The sequence below is a fragment of the Hemiscyllium ocellatum genome, chromosome 4 (genome assembly GCF_020745735.1).
Source record: "Hemiscyllium ocellatum isolate sHemOce1 chromosome 4, sHemOce1.pat.X.cur, whole genome shotgun sequence".
Classification (NCBI taxonomy): domain Eukaryota; kingdom Metazoa; phylum Chordata; class Chondrichthyes; order Orectolobiformes; family Hemiscylliidae; genus Hemiscyllium; species Hemiscyllium ocellatum.
Window position 1 is genome coordinate 44,117,668 of NC_083404.1, and position 21,186 is coordinate 44,138,853.

Below are 21,186 nucleotides of genomic sequence, written 5' to 3' on the forward strand. Positions count from 1 at the left end.
GCATGGATGGGTTGAACAGAAGGGTCTGTTTCTATGCTGTACATCTCTCTGACTCTATAAAGGTATTGGTGGAACTTTCTCACACCAGAGATGACCACCAAACCTTCCTTCTCTATCTGGGTGTATTTGTGCTCTGCATCAGCTAAAGTCTCAGAAGAAAACACTATTGGGAATTCCTCTCCATTATGCCATCTGTGAGTCAACACTACCCTGATACTATACAAGGAGGCATCATGTGTCAACACCAGAGGTCCCTTGGGATCTTTCTGTGCCAAGACCTTAAATGATGATAGTTGCTTCTTCACTTCCCTAAAGGCTATATATTGGCTACAGGATCATTTCCAAGGCTGACCCTTTTTCAATAGCAGGATGAAAGTCAGGTTATGTATGAACTCTCTGTAATAATTCACCAGCCCAAGGAAAGACCTAAGCTCCAGTACAAATGTGGGAGCCGGGGCACCTTTGATCGTCCTCACTTTACCTTCAAATGGGTGTAACCCGGTCTTGTTCACTCTGTATATACCAAGTAGGGGTGTCTGGAGCACACATATTTTTCTCTTCTCAGGCATATGTCTGCTTTGAAGAAACATCTAAGGACTATGCCCAAGTTCTCTAAATGCTCTTTATTGGTCTTTCCTGTTAGCATGGCATCCAACTAAATGGTTGCCAGAGATGGACCTTGTAAAATGTGCTCCATCATCCATGAAAAATGGCTCAGGCTAATGATACCGCAAATGTCAGTCTTGTATATTGGTACAAACTCTACTGGATATTAATTGTAGCTTATTTCTGGGAATCCTGATCTAATCACATGGCTCATGTCCAGCGTAGTGAAAGACAACTCCTGATTTCTGCCTCTATTATTGCATATACGGCAAATGGAATCGGTTTAACAGCCCCAATCAGGGAGCTCTTATTCTATGAGGTCCAATTGGCTGACCTTGCTACAATCACTACATATTTTGCCTTTCGTATAATAAAACTGTCCCATGTAACTCACAGAAAAGGTATCAGATAAGGTTTGATAGTGTCAGGAAATATTTGGACAACTAAACTGAAGCCCGTTAATGTGATAGGTTTGAAAAAGCCATCACAAAGGAAGAGAGAAAAATATAGAGTTTAAGGGAGAAATCTTCTGAGTTTAGGCCCCAGACTGCTGAAAGAATGATCATCAATGTGTTATATTCCTCATAACAATTTTGGTATAGGAAGAAACTTGGGTCAGTGTTTGCTTGAAATAACTCCATTCTGAATGAAATGTTCCAAATGTATATCTCCTGTCTGCTCTCAACTCCTGTATCAGTGCCTTTTTGAAGGCTTCACAGGAGGCTCCCAAGCACTGAAGATGTCACCTAGAAAGGGGACGAAACGTTTGCAACAAAAACTCCCAGCTCGGTGAACAGAACCGCACCAGTACTAAGATCAATTTTAAAAAAGTCTCCCCTTACCTAATACCTCAAAATCCACCTTCCCACTCACCAAAACTTTTGTTTCTCCAGCAAGCATATGGCTTTAAAAGAAATCCTTTTAGAGTATAAATTCCTGCAGGGCTTGCTCCTTTCCACTCTTTCTAACTGTTCCAGCTCTACAACCCACCAGATATCTGAGCTCACCAATTCTGGCCTCCTGCACATTTCTGACTTTTCATCAATATGCCATTATATAAATTGTAGATATTTTCAACTCAACCTGTTCAGAGATGTTATCACATTTTTCTGGAGTAAGTGGGACTTGAACCTGTGCCTCCTGACCCAGAGATGGGAACATTATATTAATTTAATCAATTTAAGTATGTATTTGTAGAATGCATTGTTAATGAGAATGAGAATGGAGGGTTAAGGGACTTCTAATGGCTCAAGTGGCAAAATGGTAATATCCCTACCTTTGAGCCAGGAGGACTGGCTTCAAGTTCCACCAGAAAGATGTAATGACATCTCTGAATAACTTGATTCGAAAATATATTGACTAATTTCAAAAAGGCACTGATACAGGAGTTGAGAGCAGACAGGAGATATACATTTGGAACATTTCATTCAGAGTGGAGCTATTTCAAGCAAACACTGACCCAAGTTTCTTCCTGTACCAAAATTGTTATGAGGAATATAACACATTGATGATCATTCTTTCAGCAGTCTAGGGCCTAAACTCAGAAGATTTCTCCCTTAAACTCTATGTTTTTCTCTCTTCCTTTGTGATGGCTTTTTCAAACCTATCACATTAACGGGCTTCAGTTTAGTTGTCCAAATATTTCCTGACACTATCAAACCTTATCTGATACCTTTTCTGTGAGTTACATGGGACAGTTTTATTATACGAAAGGCAAAATATGTAGTGATTGTAGCGAGGGCAGCCAATTGGACCTCATAGAATAAGAGCTCCCTGATTGGGGCTGTTACACCGGTTCCATTTGCCGTATATGCAATAATGGAGGCAGAAATCAGGAGTTGTCTTTCACTACGCTGGACATGAGCCATGTGATTAGATCAGGATTCCCAGAAATAAGCTACAATTAATATCCAGTAGAGTTTGTACCAATATACAAGCACTGAAGATGTCACCTAGAAAGGGAGCGAAACGTTTGCAACAAAAACTCCCAGCTCGGCGAACAGAACCACAACAACGAGCACCCGAGCTACAAATCTTCTCACAAACTTTGATCTTAGTACTGAAATTCACAACCACCTTCTCATCTGAAGGCTGAAATAAAAGCTAAAAATGCTATTCAGGCAGCATCTGTGGAGAGAAAGACTGACTTCAGCTAATTCTGGAGAGTTGACAGCCTATGTTGATGCCATATTTACTTAACATGTTTGACTAGAAAACTCAGAGCCCCACCTTATTGGTCAAATTGTGCACTGCCCATCACATAACAGAAAACGTAGATTCATAACTGACTTGAAGATGTAAGGCAACTGAATTATGAAACGTCATTAACATATAAAAGAGTTATGACGGGAATTTAATGAGTTTATTTGAGCACTGAATGTTGAACATGTTCATTTGTTTTTCCATCAAAAGACATGTTTTTGGGACTTTCTTTAGGTTTATGTCTGGGAGGCTAAAACCTCCTTAGCTTCACTGACAAGGGTGTTGACGATTTAAGGTCTCTAGACTGCCCTCAAAGATCACTGGTATCGAACACCAGATGAAAAGCCAGTGCAGATGTAATTTATCGTCAGTGTTTCCTTCTAAAGAATAATTGTGGAGACTTGGTTCAATCAATATTATAGATTTTTGTTGTTAGATTTTGTAGTCTGCACCATAATGAGAGATATGGGACAGTGTCTGTTTCCTAATAGAAAATAAGGGATGTGTTTCCATGTCATTGTGCGTTTAAATTCAGAAGAAAATGCTCAGGGAAAAATACTTGTTGATAGCATTACATTAACATTGAAAAAAATTGTTCCTGCAGTGGTACTCACTGAGAATGCAATTCTTCTCACATTGTTCTTCAATTAAAATATGCCATTTTAACTTGTAAAATCAATAGTTGTACACTTGTTAAACTAAGCAAGTTGAGTTCTTGTTTTTCCAGTAAATTGAGATTTAAAGTACATTCTTCTTAAGATTGTAGGTGAGATGGATCATTTTGCTTCATGCAACTAAGTTTCCAATTCTTTGTGTGGAAATATCTCGCACAGATTGGAGAGAAAATTTTGGGACTTTTTAGAGATGGTTTATTCTCCGATGCTCTTAAGTGGAGGAGGCCATGGAGTAGATTGCCCCACAGGCCATTGCACACAAGAAACGCATGAAAAGGCATAGACAAGATGCAATATGATAAATATAAATCAGTTTATACCAACATGTACAAGGAATCTTGGTCAAAAAATGACTCAGATTCCTATAATGTATTTTGCTGTCACTAAAAGTAACCTGTGGTAGTACATTTCAGACCAATTTGCTAGCATTTAGTGATATTGAATATATGATCCAATTTAGTGCCATTTAAGCTTGCATTTTGAGTCTAGATTTTTACTTTGGCTACAGATTATTGCTTGTTGAAATAATTAATATTCAGATGCATTCAGTCCTTCATGAGACTATTCGTCCATTTTTAAAGAGGAAAAATAACTCGTTTAGTTGACTGAATTATTTGCTAAGCCCTGTGGAGACTTGATTACCAGTTGAGTAGGTAAACAGCAGAGCTACAAGACTGGGCTGTTGCAGCTAAGGAGGTCTCCCTCAGTGGACTGCTCTACTGTTTGTGGTGTGGAGTCATTTTCCACAGACCTCAATGACCAAGTAGCCATACGAAAAATATTTTCTCTTGATATTTCTTTTAACTGGTAAACTAAAATATAGACATCTAAGGATTAGCATAACGTAATAGTGTAAGTCAAAGGGTTAATTTGTAATAATCATCTGAAGCCTGAAATGTAATTATTCTCTGATAATTACTTCCATGAACCTGTTGCTTTTAATCATTTATTCTGGGAGAGCTAATGGAGAATTTGTTTTCGCACTTCTGTTGGTCATTGTCTTTGCTCTCAATATCAATAATCCAGGCATACCATGATGTATGGCAGTGTCTACAGTTGGACAACGAACAACTGTGACTCAATGTTGCAATTCTCATTGGGTTGTAATTCAAGTTAAGTAGTAGTAAAATGGCTTTCAAAACAGTTAGGTAATAGTAATTTGAGGTACATGTGATACTTAAAGAATGGATAAAGAAGAAACTAAATTCATGAACTGAACAAAAATATCACAGTAAACTAGTATAGACAAATAAGACACCAAATATGCTTCTTATAAAGTTTGGGAGAAGATTTGTAGCTCGGGTGCTCGTTGTTGTGGTTCTGTTCGCCGAGCTGGGAGTTTGTGTTGCAAACGTTTCGTCCCCTTTCTAGGTGACATCCTCAGTGCTTGGGAGCCTCCTGTGAAGCGCTTCTGTGGTGTTTCCTCCGGCATTTATAGTGGCTTGCCTCTGCCGCTTCCGGTTGTCAGTTCTTGCTGTCCGCTGCAGTGGCCGGTATATCGGGTCCAGGTCAATGTGTTTGTTGATTGAATCTGTGGATGAGTGTCATGCCTCTAGGAATTCCCTGGCTGTTCTCTGTTTGGCTTCATATAAACATTGTCAGACAAATTTGGCATGGAGCTACACGAGACAAAATTGAGACAAGTGACCAAAACTTGGCCAAAAAGTGTTCTAAAGGAAGCAAGAGTGATTGAAGGACAGGGAGGTTTAGGGAGAGAAATACTGAGCAAACGACCTATCCAGATAAAGGCAAGGCCACCTCGGCCTTGGAGCAATGAAAATCAGCACGAATTGAAATTGGAGGAGTGAAAAGATCTTCAAGGTCTGTAAGGCTAGACAAGGTTGGAGAAATTTAAAAATAAGGATGCAAATTACGAAATCAAGGCATTGCTAGACTGGAATCTAGTTTTGGCTAAAGAGCATAAGACTTAGTCCATTAATTGCATTAGTTGTACTCACATTATTCTGCTTGTCAAAGGCTCACATTTTGTTTATACTTAGTTTAGTTTGTGGATAGGTTCCAGAATTTTGCTAAAAAAGAAACTCTGAAGACAAACCAGCACCTGTTGGCGTTAGACCAGTAAATTATATTGTGTCAAACTCTATGAAGCCAATTTTTTTTTAAAATAAATATTTATAATCTGAGTTATTAATAGAAAAATGAAGTAGCTTATTTTAAATTTTTCAGAGCAAGAACATGAGCTGCTAATATATGGAAATGGTACATTCTTTCCAACCCCCTGTTTTTCAACAGATATTTTGGCTGAAAATATTATTTTTGAGGATAATCATTGCAGCTTTGTAATTTATTCAACATGTTTTGATTTCAGATGAATTTATGGCATGTTTGTTAAAATAAATTCTGCGATTGTTCACCTTTTACTGCTTTATACTGTCCATAATTTTAAGGTTTTGCAAACAGCCCACGGTGAAGAAACATGTTTAGATGCAGGAGATATGTTTTAATGTATCTCAGAACAACTAACATAGCCAGTATCTATACAGAGGCCAAGAGGAGTGGTGTAATTTCATTAAGAAAAACTTCAGGGGAAAAAAAAATCAGGGAATGGCATTAGTTTTGAAACAACGCCTTTATGTGCTCATTGGTATGAGAGACTTTGATGCAGAAAATGCTGGAAATAATCAACAGGTCAGCAGTGTCTGTGGAGATAGAAACTGAGGTCATGCCTCAGGTCATTAATCTTTTCCACCTCTGAGGAAAGATTCATTATTGACCAGTTTTGGAAGCTTTGCACCAGCATTTTGTTTTTGTCATTTAATCTGTCCTGCCTTTTAGTCTAGTGCAGATCTTCCCTTTCCCAAACCTCAGTCTTTTTTTCCCCTGTCTCAGAACTTTTGTTACATCTTTAACTTGTTCCAGTTATAATGAAAGATCATCAACCTGAAATATTAATTCGTTTTCTGTTTTTGGGGACATTGCACGACCTACCGAATATTTCCAGAGTTTTCTGAATTTCCTTCAGATTTTCAGCAACCACTGTATTTTGCTTTTGATGTATAGATCAAGGATAGTATTGTCGAATGGCTTCAGTATGCACTCTGCAGCTGCAGTTTATCATTGCATTCATTTTAGTTGCAATGCTGTCAAAGGTACCATTGTCATTGTCCAATGGCTTCAGGTAAACGTTGAAGGCTTTATTTCATTCAGCATTTAGACAGCTTTTGGTAACTGCTGCTGAAGAAAATTTCCTGCTCCTTCATTGTAGGAAGGCCAGTCAACATTGAGTGACTGGGTTTGTAGAAATTGAGGGGAGGATAAGCAGAGTATGTATAAAAATTATTCAAGTGCAAAAAGCAGCCCCATCTGGAAGACATCTAACTGAAATGAAGTTGTACAAAACCATTCCATTGATATTAAAGCTAATTTTTATGGTTCTGACAAGTATGTAATTATGTTCAGTGGTGCTTTTCAGATTTTATCACAGTCAATAAACCGCAGTGGTAATTTCATTCCCATTTGACATATTTACATGGAAACATTTGATTGGAGGAATTAGTAACCCTGAAAGCCTTGATAGATATATTTTAATGATCTGTGACCTGCACGGTCCCCTTATCTGTTTGTTGTTGCAATAGGGGAGAAGTCGTTCCTGTGTGACCTCTGCGGATTTGCTGGTGGAACACGCCACGCTCTCACCAAACACAGGCGACAGCACACAGGTCAGTCAAACTGATCAATTCACCTTTTTAGATAGAACCTACCAGACAAACAAAGAAGTGCATGTGACCTACCTTGGTAGAGAAAACAAAAGAGGGATTTCTGCACAATCTGACTGATAATCACTTTGATGTGAAAGGAGATACACTCTGCTTGTGATTTATATGATTAAGAAAGGTAACTGATGGGAAAGTGAGAGGATGTGGAAATAAGTATTAGAATGCTGGTATTTTTTTCTGCACAGATGTGTGACAGAGACATTGATAATACTGTAATAAAGTTAATGGACACTTCTCCTTATGTACATAATTTTCACCGCATCTCTTTTGTTAGCAACTTTTGTGTTGTGGTCAGATGATACTCTACAGATGCCCAACCTTTAGAAAGTGACTTGAACAATGTAATATGAGGCACATGTTAGTATGTTACTTGTATTTTCCTGCTTGTCGGCAGTTCTAAACATGGTATTACTGGAAGAAGTCATGTGATACCTACTTTTAATGTTTTTTTTTCTTTCCCTGCAAATGTGCAAAGTCCACTTTTTAAAATGTCTCTCTGTCCATTACACACTGAGTGTAGATTACGGTGTTGACAAGCAACCCACTGTAAAATTGTGACCGGCATATGTTTGTGCAGGCCAACACAAAGTGTGCAAGATTGATTTGGGCACATACAATAGCCATCCTCCGTTTACCTCCAGCCCTGATACCCTCCCCTATTCTTTGCAACCTACCATTGTGTTTTGAACACTTCAAGATTGACCTGGAATCTCACCCGTGAATAGTAGGTTGATCTCGGGAACACTGCTGAGACCAGGCACTGGAGAAAAAATCTTCAGGGTCTTAAAAAGAAATTGTGTGCCTTTTTAAAAAAATGTTAACACTTTCATTTATTCATAAATTAAAATCTTGGAGGTGGAAAAAAAGACAATTTCGCTAAAGATGAGAAGCATTAAGTTGAACAATGAAGGGCCTGTTCATTTCTTTGTTTGTCAAGGAAGGGTGTGTGACCCTGCGCATGTTAGGCAACAATGGAGCCAAAACAAATTATGAAGTATGAAACTAAACAGAGAACCCTCCACTTCACAGGAGGCTCCACAGCATTAAGGATGTCACCTAGAAAGGGGTCAAAATGTCTGCAAACCAAGTTCCCAGCTTGGTGAGCATACTCCCAGCAACTGCAGCATCCTTTCCTTAATAGTAGGTTTATTTACTGACTGCAGCATCACACATCTCTGCCTTCTGCCTACCAACTCCAATGTCCCAGCTGTCCAGTTTTCTAGATGTTCATGACACTTATTCAATAAATACTGTAACAGTACAATCAATGTAACATTAACAAACTAGTGATGGGATATGAGAGGTAATTTGATGAAACCTCCAGACTATTCTTAACTGGAGATCCTACTCGCCCCTCCTCATGGCACAACAGAGATTTCAAGCTTAATAGAATGTATGAATTTAAACCTGTGTCCCTAATGTTCTTGCAGTACGAGCACATTGTCCTTCCCTTACTGTCCTTCCTCTTAATTCACAATATCATCTCCCTGTATAGCAATCGAACAGCGCTAGTGAGGAACCAAACTGTTGCTGTTGAACCCAAAATCACTTTGACCTGCATAAATAATAAATATTGTAGAAATACCAGTGCTAGAATGGTCTTCTGGTCAAATTTTGATTTCACTAATGACTGGGAAGGAATTTCCCATCTTTTTTCACCCCAAATTGATCTGCGCTTTTACTTGATTCGTACACTCTAGTAAGGTAGAGTGTTAATATATTGTGAGATACAAAGCATCTCAATTGTGTGCGACAAGCTGAATGGATTGGGGAATCTTTTCCTGCCTGTCATTGTTCAAATGTTTGTATTACTACCGACGGTATAAATGAATGGCAATTCAACCCAGTATTTGAACTGTGGTGTGCTGGCCATCTTCTAAACCAATCACGTTTTACTCTTTAGTTTGAACCTCTTGATTCTTGTTATTTCTTTCAAATAATTTTTCTTCTTTATAAAGAAGAATGAAAGATGGAAGTATCTGAAATGTGTTCATTTTAAGATGTGAAACTCAACTAACCAGGACTGATAAAAGGTTAATCCAGTCGTGACCATTTAATTGAGAGCTGGTACTATATTATGGTGAAAGATGCAAAAATATGCAATCTGTGACTTTTAAAACTTCACGCCTTATAATACAAATATCAAAGGATTTTTGAGATTGTGAACGTGTACTTTATTTTAAGTACATATGATTGGTCTTCAGATTTGGTCAGTAGGTAAATGCGTCAGAAATTAAAACTTTGGTAGCATGGTTTTCTAACCCTTACACTCTGATAATTATCAGAGCCTGTCAGATAAAAAATAATGAGCGTTTCTTTTGTAGGTGAAAAGCCATTCAAATGTGACCAGTGCAACTTCGCTTCCACAACACAATCCCATCTGACCCGTCACAGACGTGTCCACACAGGAGAGAAACCTTATAAGTGTCCTTGGTGTGATTACAGGTAACAGTTCATTAAACATTAGTTGATGTGAAAAAGATTAAAAGTGATGAGAAAAGGTTTATACAAATTAAAAATACATTGCTATTTAAGTACATAACCAGCATCAGTAATTATACATTTAATTAGGAATTGCATTTCTCAAATATTGCATCTTTAAGGGTGTATGGCAGCCGGTTCATGTCTGTTTAATTTCATTATTTGTTTTCAGAAGATGGTTAAGAGTATTTTTTCATTGCATGTCAAAGACTGATATTTAAATGTGGAAGTTTAATTACTTGAATGCCGCTCTTATTCTTATTTAGCAGAAGTTACACTTACTTTTGAGAGAATTTCCTGAACAAGATACAAATGCTGTTTATGCTAAATTTGATAAATTCATTCTAAGCTTATTAAATGCATAATCTTAAAAAGCAAATGCATTGAGATGATCCTTGGGTATGTTTTACTCAATTCAGTCAGCATGTGAATTAGAGAAACAACTTAACACTTATTAACTGTCTCTCTTTGAAATGCTTCCTGATCTATTACATATTTCTAAATTTCCCTGTTTTGTTTCAGATATCAAACACATTCTGTTTTTCTTTTCCTAGTTTACCTCTTATACATTTCTTGTTTTCTAGTGATCATCTGTGCCTAATAATATCATCAATATTTGATAACCATGTTTCAATTAAATATCAATATAAATATACTGTCACAGCCTTGATTTAAGTATGCACTCGTCTTTAAAAATGTGATTACTCTTTTTCAGTGTGTTGGTATTGTTTCTGATCAGAACTCCACTGGAACTAGATCCCAGTTTGGATAAGTTAGCTAGAAGATCTGGATTGTTCTCTTATGAGCAGACAAGAGGCTTAAAAGATATATTCAAATTTATGAAAGGTTTGGTAGAGTAACTAATGAAGAACTGTTTCCACTGGCAGCAAGGTTGATAAATAGAGGACACAGACTTCAGGTAACAGAGGGAAGTTGAGAAGAAATGATTTCAGTTATGATCTGAAATTCATGAACAGCAGTGATGCTGGCTACAGATTCAGTTGTAACTTTCAAAAGAAAGGAAAAAAGTTTGCAAGGCTTTGGAAGCAAGGACAGGTCATGTGCAACTAATTGGAGAGCTGGCACCAAAATGAAGGGCTGAATGATCTCCATTTGTTTTGTATGATTGTACATGCAGGTTCAGTATAGATCAAATTAGAACAACATTTCAAAATCAATGCTTTTTCCTATTTATTAGCAGTAGCGCTTATTTAGTACTTTCAGAAATGCCAGAATGCTAATTTCACTTTTCCTTTTGAGAACAGTTTTGAAGTACAGGCTAGATAGTTTTCCTTTACAACAAGTGAGGAGAAAAACTGCAAATGTTGGAAATGACAAAAAGGGAAAAGAAAACTTTCATTACATAGCACTTATTGTGGCCACTTCTCAGAATGCTTTATACCCAATAAATTACGTTTTAAAGTGTAGTCACAGTTGTAAGGTAGGAAACACAGCAGTCAGTATGTGGTCAACATGCTCCCAGAAATACCAGCATGCCAATCTATAGTTTTGTGATGCTGGTTGTGCACTAACTGCCAGGACGCTGGATATATCTCCTCTGTTTTACTTTGGAATACTGCAGTCTATGTCATCCACCTAAGCAAACATACGATTTAATGTCTCATTGGAAAGGCAGCACCTGCTACAATGCTGTACTCCCGCTGTTCAGCACAGAAGTGTAAACCTTGATTTTTGTGATGAAACTCCAGAGTGCGACTTGAACACAGAACCGTGTTCCAGAGATGAGTGTACTGAGCCTTACCACACAATATCTAAAATATAAAGAGAACATGTTGACAGTATCTGCAAAGGGAAAAGAGAGAATATTGTATTTTGGGTTTACATACTGGATCTGAACTGGAAATTGGAGGATTAGCAAGTTGTTAATGGGACTGAACTAAACAAAAGGTGTAGGGAAGAGAACAGCAAGTAGACATCATGAATCAGGAATACTGATAGTAGTTAATGGATGAGTTCAAGCAAATTGCTTGAAAACCTGAAAGGGATGAAACTGATGGATAATATCTAAGGAGCAATTCAGAGAAGCAATGAAGAGGCAATAAAGAACAAAATAACATGAAAATAGCTGAGCCAGTGAACATGAGAGGTCAAGATGCACACAACAGAAAAATGGGCAATAATGTGGAATGGTGAGGAGAAGGGAAAATAAAAGCATTAAGATGGAAAATGCAAAATATTGTTGAAGACCACTGCAGATCCACCTGCATGAGGGAAGAGACCAGTAATCTGAAATAAAAACAGAAAATTATCTTGCAGCATCAGTGGTAGGGTTCATGTTTCAGATCGGTTACCTTTTACCAGAATTAGGAAAAGTTAGAAATGGATAAAAGTTTTGAGCATTTGAAAACATGGGGAATAGAACAGAGGGGAAGGTGTTTTACAAGGCAGAGAGTAGGTGAGATTAAATGTTAAATATTGAATAATCATAGTGTAATCTCAGTGTAGCTCCTCCCACCCCCACAAGAAGGCTGTTCTAATTAAATGTCATATATCTCCCCCACCCACATCCACTGCTGCTTCTCCTCAAACACTGACAGATTTGTTGGGTCGACACATTTGTAGGCTTTTGAGAAACTGGAGAAGAAACCAAAGGCCCAAAGTGGGCTAATTCAATCTTCAAACTCTGTAACTGTCAAGTTCCCAGGAGAAAAGTACAATGCTTATTCCAAAAGCTTTCTTTGAGTTTGGTTATAACAGCTTAAAATGTCAAAAACAGACTATGCACTGGAAATGAAAGAGACAATTGAAGTCGTGAACCGTAGAAGTATCGAATCGTTCTCACTGAATTACTCAATTCTGTTCGAGACATTTGCCACCTAATCTGCATTTAACTATACCTATATAGGGTGCGATGATGTTACTCCTTTAACAAGGTTATGCTGCCCTTGGCTTTTTTTCCCAGAGTTGTCGTAAAAACTGTGATTCCAAAAAGTCTAGGTTTGAAGTGTTTTAGAGCCAGTTTGATTATAACTAACAGATATTGCCTCAGGAAAAGGGCTTTCACTTTTTTTTTAAAAAGTACAATGAAAGGGGAGTGGCCAGTTCTTCCAGCTCAGCTTTTCTCTGGTTTGGTTTGGTTTTTAGCAGTCTGGCTGTTCACTGAAAGCAGTCAGTCAGTTTTGAGGCTACTGGTCCAAGCTACATGGAAGAAGGTGCTCCATGCTGAATCCCTCTACCATCTCTTCTTCCTCCCTGTTAGACTGTGTGTTTGATTTTACCTTTTTTCCCAAGGAGTGTTTATGGGGATTGTTGCAGGAATTTGGAACGACATCATCAAGTTGGGATAATCTGTTGGGTTTTCACATAGGTTAAGTTATTTTATATTCTGTTGTCTTTTGTTTGTGTTTCATTCAGTAATATTGCAAATAAATTACATTTTGTGTAAAACTAAGTGATTGGGCCAGCTGCATCATTCTTGGAATATCTGCTCAATGCTTGCTTAAAACAACTAGCAAAGTTAGGTCCAAGCTACTTTCTTGAAATGTTTTGAGGGATCTGGCATGGTCCATAACAAGTGGCCTATAAAGAAAGAAAGCTTTCATTTTTGTAGCAATTTTTCTGATCTCAGGACTTCCTAAAGGGGGTTACAAACACGAAGTAGTTTTTTTCATAATATCACACCTAGAAGATGACACCTCTAACATTGTTGCACTGTCTCATTATGGGAATTTGCAACAGAGGGACAAATGGCACATGTGTGCACTCATGAAGGCATTTCCCAATCTTAAAGGGAATGTGCATGGCAAAAGGAAAATAGAAGATAATTTGATGGGTATGTAAAAAAATCAAATTTACAGAACATTATCAGTATGTCATCAAACTAATATTTCTAAAAATTGATACATAATCATGAAATGGAAATATGTAATAAGGCACCCTTGCACCATTGTAGTTGGAGATATTTTCCTGATTTAAAAATGATTTGGATTGAAATTAGTTTAAATTAGATTTAGGTATTTGCTTATGAAATTACAGAATACAGTGTCATGAAGATATTAACTTGCAGAATTTGTTCACTGAAGTAAATGATATTCTGTCGGGGAATGCTTAGTTCAGTCACATAGGTTTGGTTAACACTTTCAGACTGAAACCCCAGTAATTAAAGTCTGTCTGTGTGTGACCGTGTGAATGCAGCAAATTGAATGTAAAATGAGACAAGTTATTGCACATTTCAGAAGGATCTTGTTACATGTTTTCCAGAGCTCAGTCCTTACAGCATAGACCTGTGCTCTTGAATTGAATTGTTGTAGGAGAGTGATTTTGTTTCCAACATAAAAAAACTTGCATCCATCTGTAAGGTAGTATTTCTGCATAATATGTTATAACAGCTAGTGGGCATTCACCATATGTAATATTTACTTGTGTTTTATTGTTTATAACCTCGCTAACCAGTGGTTTATATTTTAAGCATCATTCTCGATCCAACACCACAAGGTACTCCAGTGGTTTAAAGATAAAACCAACCACCATCACCACGTTGTCAAAACAGCAGGCAGTAAATGCCACCTTGATAATGGTTGTCTGGATTCTGTGAACAATGTTTTTTTTTTTAACCACTGTAGTACAGTTATCAACTTAGATTACCAACTTAGAGGTTTTGGCAGCATTGATATTGAGGCCAGTAATCTTAATGTAAATCTGCATTTTTGCTTGCCACTTATTGAATGTAAATGCTTGCACTAATTCTTCAGAGTCCTATTCAGTTTATATTAATCCTGAAGCTGTGAGGTTAAAACACAGGTCAGGTGTCTGATGGAGCCCTATTAACTGGAAGTGACTATACACAAATGGCTACTAAACAATGCTCCTTGCATCATGTTTAGTTTATAATTTAAAATACATAGTTTTTGAGTTGGCATAAAATATTCATATCTAGGATTTTAAAGACCTACATGAACAGAATGTAAGTTTAAGTAATCTAAATTACAAATGAATTATATGAGCAGAGTTTTTACGTGAGCTAAGGAAGTATTCTTACAGAAGACAATGTTAAAAGCAGAATATTGTGCCAGGAGTGATACAACACTGGGTTTGTTTTGCAAGTGAGGAAGACCCTAATTTATTTACGACACAGGGCACATTAATTATTATATCTTTATCAGAAGTGAAAAATTTTCAGTATGGCACAATTATCAGTCTCCAAACTTCTGTTTGTTCCTTGGACCTTAATTGTTTCTTTTTGGAGCATGATGGGAATTGATTTTTTTTTAAAACGTTTGATTATTTTCTACATCTAAAAGGTTAAATTTCCTACTTCAACCTTGAGTTCTTCTTTTTTGAAGAGTTTGTAATTATAAATGAAATGCTACTATATTGTTTGTGTTAAATATAGAAGTAATAGAAGATATTTTCATAAGTGTGTAAAGTAATAGACTAGTGTCAAAAATGTACAGCAGTGTTAATAGTTATGTGCACAGATTGGAAAAGCATTTATCAGCATCTTAATATCTAATATGCCTTTTAGAAAGGGAGATATCATTGCTCAGTTATGCAAAAAGCAAATAGGTTGTATTGTTTAAAATAACAGTTTATCTTTTCCTTTCAAGAGGTTGATTTCAACAGTGATTGCTGCTAGGAAGCAGGAGACTTAATTGTTCTCTGTCATATTATGTGATGTGCTTCATTCTAGAGACATAAATCAGGATGTAACAGCATCTTTTCAATGAACTGCATTTATGAAGAAACCTGTCTATAAATGAATAAGTAAATAGTTGTTACAACATGCTTTTTAGGAGTAAGACAAATTGGCCATTTATAATGTGTATGGGTTAGAGATTTATTCTATTTCTCTCAACTTTCTGAAACAAAGATTGTCTGGCATGGAGAAATAATTCTAAGCGCTCTATTTGGTGTTGTACCATTTCCTGTATTATGCACCGTTACGCAGTTTAATCTTGATAATTTCACATTTTACTTTGTTCTGTTTGTTGTTACAATGGGGCTGTTGAGTAGAGATCCCAATTTACAGTGGGACTTGACCTTGCATCCTGTAGATTCAGAGAGTGCAGAAGATGAAAGATTGGCTGAGATCTGCTTTGTCACTGACATAAACCTTCGAATGTTAAGTTAATTTTTAGTCTACTGCTACTTTGATAAGTACCCACATCTGCACCTAAATGCCTTCAATCTCAACTTCAACATGTATCATGTGAAAGCAATCAGTTATCCTAGTGGATCTGTTTTATTCCCCATTCTCAGCGGGTCCATCCACTCTTGAACAAATCTGTCTTAAGATGCGCATTTGCGGTTATTCCCCCACTCTTCTATGCTAATATGGAAAAGACAGCATGCTTCAAATCATCAAAGAAAATGGAAAACAATTTAAACATGCCCTCAGGGTTTAAATTCTGTTAAGTGCCCCTCTCAGCGGCTGAAGGCTACAACAACACTCTCCTGCCTTTTGTCAAAGCATGGTATGGCTTCCTGCCAGCTATGTTTAGGATTCTTGGCAATGAGTACAGAAGACCATCTGGAAGAATGAAAAGATAACTTAAAGGATGGTAGAAATGAGCCCAGGAACCTTTAGATGGATGTGATATAGCCAGGAAGCTCAGTGCAGCCATTAACAGTCAGCACGTTTTTGTTCAACTTTATCTGGACTGCCATAATAGAGCAGTTCTTTTAAGGTTGGTGTATGATTATGATTGTTGCCTCTTCAGGTTTATGAGAACATACTGTATGTTTTTGGGATTACATCCCCTGAGGGCATATTTCACTGGTAAATATTCGAAGTAACTTTGAAGATAAGGGGGACAGTGACATTCTGTTAATGTGACATTCTTTTTATGTTTCTATGCGGCAGGATTTGGACACAATCAGTTAACATTCTGGGTGCGCCGTTTCAGTCAAATTTGTGGCTGGTGGAATAAAAATATAGAATTGAAGGCAATTGCAGCAATATGTTTTTAGAGAAAGATATCTGTCATGCTTACCTGACTGGCCTACCTGTGACTAAAGCCACACAACAATGTGATTGACTCTTAACTGCCCTTTGCCATGGTCCAGCAAACCACTTCGTTCAAATCCATTAGGGATGTCAACAATTGCCCATATCTCATGCCACACTAAACATGTAAAACATGCTATTTGGTATCTTTTATGATTAGTTCATGGTTTTTGCATTGGGCTTTTAGTACCATAGTAATGATTCAATCTGTGTCTATGCCTGCACTATTATGTGCAGTTTTTGTCTCCTTTTCTGAGACAAGGTGTTCTGGCTATGGATGGAGTGCAACAAAAGTTTGCCACACCTGGAATGACCGAACTGACATATGAAGAGAGACTGGATCAGTTAGGACTGTATTTACTGGAGTTTAGAAGAATTAAGGAGGAATCTCATGGTAACCTATAAAGTTCTATCAGGACTAGACAGGGTAAATGCAGGAAAGATGTTCCTGATGACTGGGGAGTCTAGAGCCAGGAGTTACAGTTTAAGGAAATGAGGTAAACCATTCAAACTGAAATAAGGAAAAATGTCTTCACCTAGAGAGCAGTAAGCCTGTGGAATTTGCTGCCACAGAAAGCGATTAAGTCAAAATATAATGTTTTAAGAAGGAATTAGATATAGTCCTTAAGGCAAAAGGGATCAAAGGGATGGGATAAAGCAGGAACAGGGTACTGAGTAGGATGATCAGCCATGATTGTATTGAATGATAGAGCAGGTTTAAGGGCTAAATGTCCCTGTTCCTATCTTTTTATGTTTCTATGCGGCAGGACTTGGACACAATCAGATTGGGCTGTGACAACTTAAAATATGTGCCACATTTACATTGGACAATGAGCATTTCTAAGAGAGGATCTAGCCACCTCAAATGACTTTTTTTTCAAGAATATCAAAGTTTAGGAAGAAACGGGCTGGTTTCCTGTTGCAGTGTCAGCATGGCAACAGTGGGCCTAATAGCCTACTTCTATGTTGTAATCGTGGTATGATTCAATGGCATTGCTGTTGCACAATTCCCAGAATCAATGTATTAAGGGGTTGCCATTGATCAGAACCTTAACTGGATCAGCTACACACTACAGATCAGGAAAGGCTAGGTAACCTGCACACTGACTCCCTAAAACTTGTCCACAAGTCTTAAGGCACTATTCAAAAGTGTGATGGAATACTCCCACTTGCCTGAATGTGCAATTATAACACTCATGAACTTTCAGCACATCTGGAATAAAGCAGTCTGCTTGATTAGTGCCCTCGTCTGCCATGTTTATAAATAGTCATCCTTTCTACCACCAATGCACCTGACTGTTTTGTTTACCATCTAGAAAGTACACTGTAGAAACTCACCAGGGCTTCCTTAACAGCACCTTTTCTTAATTTACTTATGGGATGTGGGCATCCCTGGCTCGGCAACCATTTACTGCCTATCTGTAATTGCCCAGAGGGCTGTTAAGAGTCAACCATATTTAAACCCATGCTTTTGTTCAATCTTTGTCCGGAAGAGACAGAAAGGAGATGCTAAGAATAAGTGCATTTTTAAAATCTCCACCAGTAATTAAACTCAGAGAATATGGTGTCAAAGACATTGTTTGGTAGTAATTAAAACTTGTCAAACCAGTGAAAGTTTTCTCACGTTGAGATGCACAAGCTTCATTCTTTTGTTGGGACTGCAGATCCATCAAACGAGTACTGCAATGTCATGCTGTTCCAGTGTCAAGTCTGTCAGTGAGATATCAATATGGCACAACTTGGGAGGAATTAAGCAACCTGGACAGCAAGTCTCTGATTTCCATGTTCACTATGTATGTGCAGACACTGGCCACTGTTGTCCAGTTTATTCACTGATAATCTCACTGCTCTTTCCAGTGCAAAACTCTGGGCCCACTATTTCTCCATATATTCCCTCTGATTGCCATTATGTGTTATAAAATGAAAATATTTCTGTGACATCTTAATGTCCCAGTGTTAATCCATTCTCCCTGTCCCTCCAGAAGGTACCTGATGTTTCAATTTTAAGGTTACATTTCCATAGAAAGCCTTCTCGTTAGCACCTGCTTATTGACTTCAAAGGAACTTTGCACAAAACGTATAATACAGAACAAAGTAAGTTTCTTGTCTCATTTTCATACCCCAAACCTGAACCTTTAATGAACAAACCTTTTTACAGTTTCAAATATTGGAACCGCATGCTGACATGACGCCTGAAACTAGATTCTATTCACGCTGTAGTTATTGCTGTTTTCTCTCAGAAACATAATCTTTGGAAGATCTTTTCTTTTATTCCATTTCAGAAAAATAGACTTCAAAATTCAGTGTAATTCAGTTCTCCCATGAGTTTGTGTATCGTATTTACAGGTGCCATATTCAAATCAACTGTTCCTGGAGTGGCATTAGATTCAGCCAGAATAGTTGGGTGAACTCTGGTTTTAGTAATTAAACATGTGCATTTGATATAGCATGCCAACTAATCTGTTTGCAGACTTCTCAAAATATTCCTTAAGGGGATTTTTGAAAATCTTTTGCAGTCAAAGGTTATCATTCCTTTTGTTTCTTTTTCCACCTAGTTCAGACCTTTGACTCAGTTATTTGATACCATTGGATGTAGATTGGACAAGCTTTTTGTTTGTAACAAACATTCAGGAACATTTTTAGAGGTGCATTCAGATGAGAATAGCTTTATTTTCCTTCACTAAAAAGCTCATGGCTTTACTGTGACTTAGTATTGGTATGAGAGGAGAGTATTTTACTGTATTCATGCCCAGAATTTCTGCATTAAATAGATTGTTTCATGGAATTAAGATGTTGACTGCTATCTACAGTTTGTAAAATTTTACAGAGGCAAAAATGCTGAAGTTGTTGGAAATCTGAAATTTAACCAGAAAATGCTAACTGCTCAGCAGGTCAGGCACCATCCATGCAGAGAGAAATAGGGTTAACATTTCAGATCATCGACCTTTCTTTTGAATTAGAACATATTGTTCTAGTTGTTCTAGATGTAATAGATTTTAAACAGTTGCTGATCCAGGTTAAAAAAAGGAGTGAAAGAAATAAATAAACAGATTGGAAAAAGACAGTTGATTAAATAGCTGATGATCTAAGGTAAAAGAAGGCAGCACTGTGACAAGTGAAGAAACAAAAGAGAGACCGAGAAGAAGTGTAAAGAGAAACAGAATTATTACCATCAATTGCTGACTGAAAGCATGAGAGCAGAGGTTATGATATGAAATTGTTAAATTCACTGTTGTGTACAGCTGCCTGTAAAGTGTTTAATCAAAAGTTGAGTTGCTATTCCTCAAAATAGTGTCAGAGGCCGAGGGCTGAGAAGGCAGATTGGGACAGGGGCAGAAAATTCAAATGGCATGAAACCTGAATTTCAAGGTTACCCTTGTATCTGAACAAAGATATTCAGTCACACAGTGTATGTTTGGTATCCAGTATAGAGCAAACAGCATTGTAACCTGTGACTATAATTTGCCAAATTGCAAGAAATAGAAATAAATTGACTGGAATGAATCATTAAGGCCCTGAATGATGATTGAGAAGGAGATGAGGTGCAGGAATTGCCAACTCTTGCACTTGCAAGGGAAAATGCTGTTGGAAGAGGAGGAGATGTTGGTGGTAATTGAGGAGTAGCGAAAATTTCATAGAGGGCAGGTTCGCTCGACATGCTGAAAGAGGAGGGAAAAATGTGTTTGTTGTTTGTATCACACTAGAATGGAATGGATGGTCTATTAAATGTGAAGGATGGTGAAGAGGAAGGGGATACAGGGGGAACCCTAGCATGATTCTGTGAGAGAGAGAGCAAGAAATGATACAGTCATAACTGAAGGACTGCCAACCATTTTGGTGAGTGAATCATCAGCTGAGGTAAAAAGCCAAGTTTTCAGAAGTCCTGTTTATGGACCATTGCATTATCAGAACAGCTGTAACAGAGATAAGGAAGCTGTAAAAACAGAATCGGGTCCTTACAGAAAGTGAGGTGGAAGGACGTATAGTTAAGGTAGCTTTCGTAGTCAGTGACATATTGTAAAAACTAGTTCACAGCCTGTTCTCGGAAACAAAGACACAGAAGTCAAGGAAGAGTTGAAGGAGGACCATGTGAATTTGAAATAAGGGTGCAAAGTTGGAATCAAACATAAGTGTTAGTTCAGGACATGAGCAGGAAACAACACTTACATGATCATCAATATAGGAAAGAAGAATTTGAGGAAGAGGAACCTTAGTAGCACTGGTACAAAGAATATTTCACAGAAAGGCAGCTGTAGTACAGATTCCCATAGTTACACGTTTTGCTTAGACGAGTGAGCAGTGTAAAAAGAGTTGTTAAATAATAGAACAAGTTCAGCCAGACATATTAAGATGGTAGTGGACGAAGATTTGCTGGACTTCCATTCAAGCAAGAAGCAGAGAGCTGTCTGACCTTGGTGGGCATGGAGATGTAGAGCAATTGGAATAAAAAGGAAATGCTTCAGGAGAGTAAACTTTTTCATGATGAGGCTATTGTAAGGTGGCCTTATCAGGCAGTACC

At 37.6% G+C, this 21,186-nt stretch overlaps 1 protein-coding gene across 2 annotated transcripts in view; it reads left to right on the forward strand.

The window, feature by feature from the left end:
- znf407 (zinc finger protein 407) overlaps positions 1-21,186 on the forward strand; it is a 485,332-nt gene that overhangs the window by 315,847 nt on the left and 148,299 nt on the right. For both annotated transcript variants that reach the window (XM_060823093.1, XM_060823095.1), the window contains exons 6-7: positions 7,079-7,162; positions 9,544-9,664. In XM_060823093.1, coding sequence (XP_060679076.1) covers positions 7,079-7,162; positions 9,544-9,664 — 205 coding nt within the window. The remainder of the gene's footprint in view (positions 1-7,078; positions 7,163-9,543; positions 9,665-21,186) is intronic.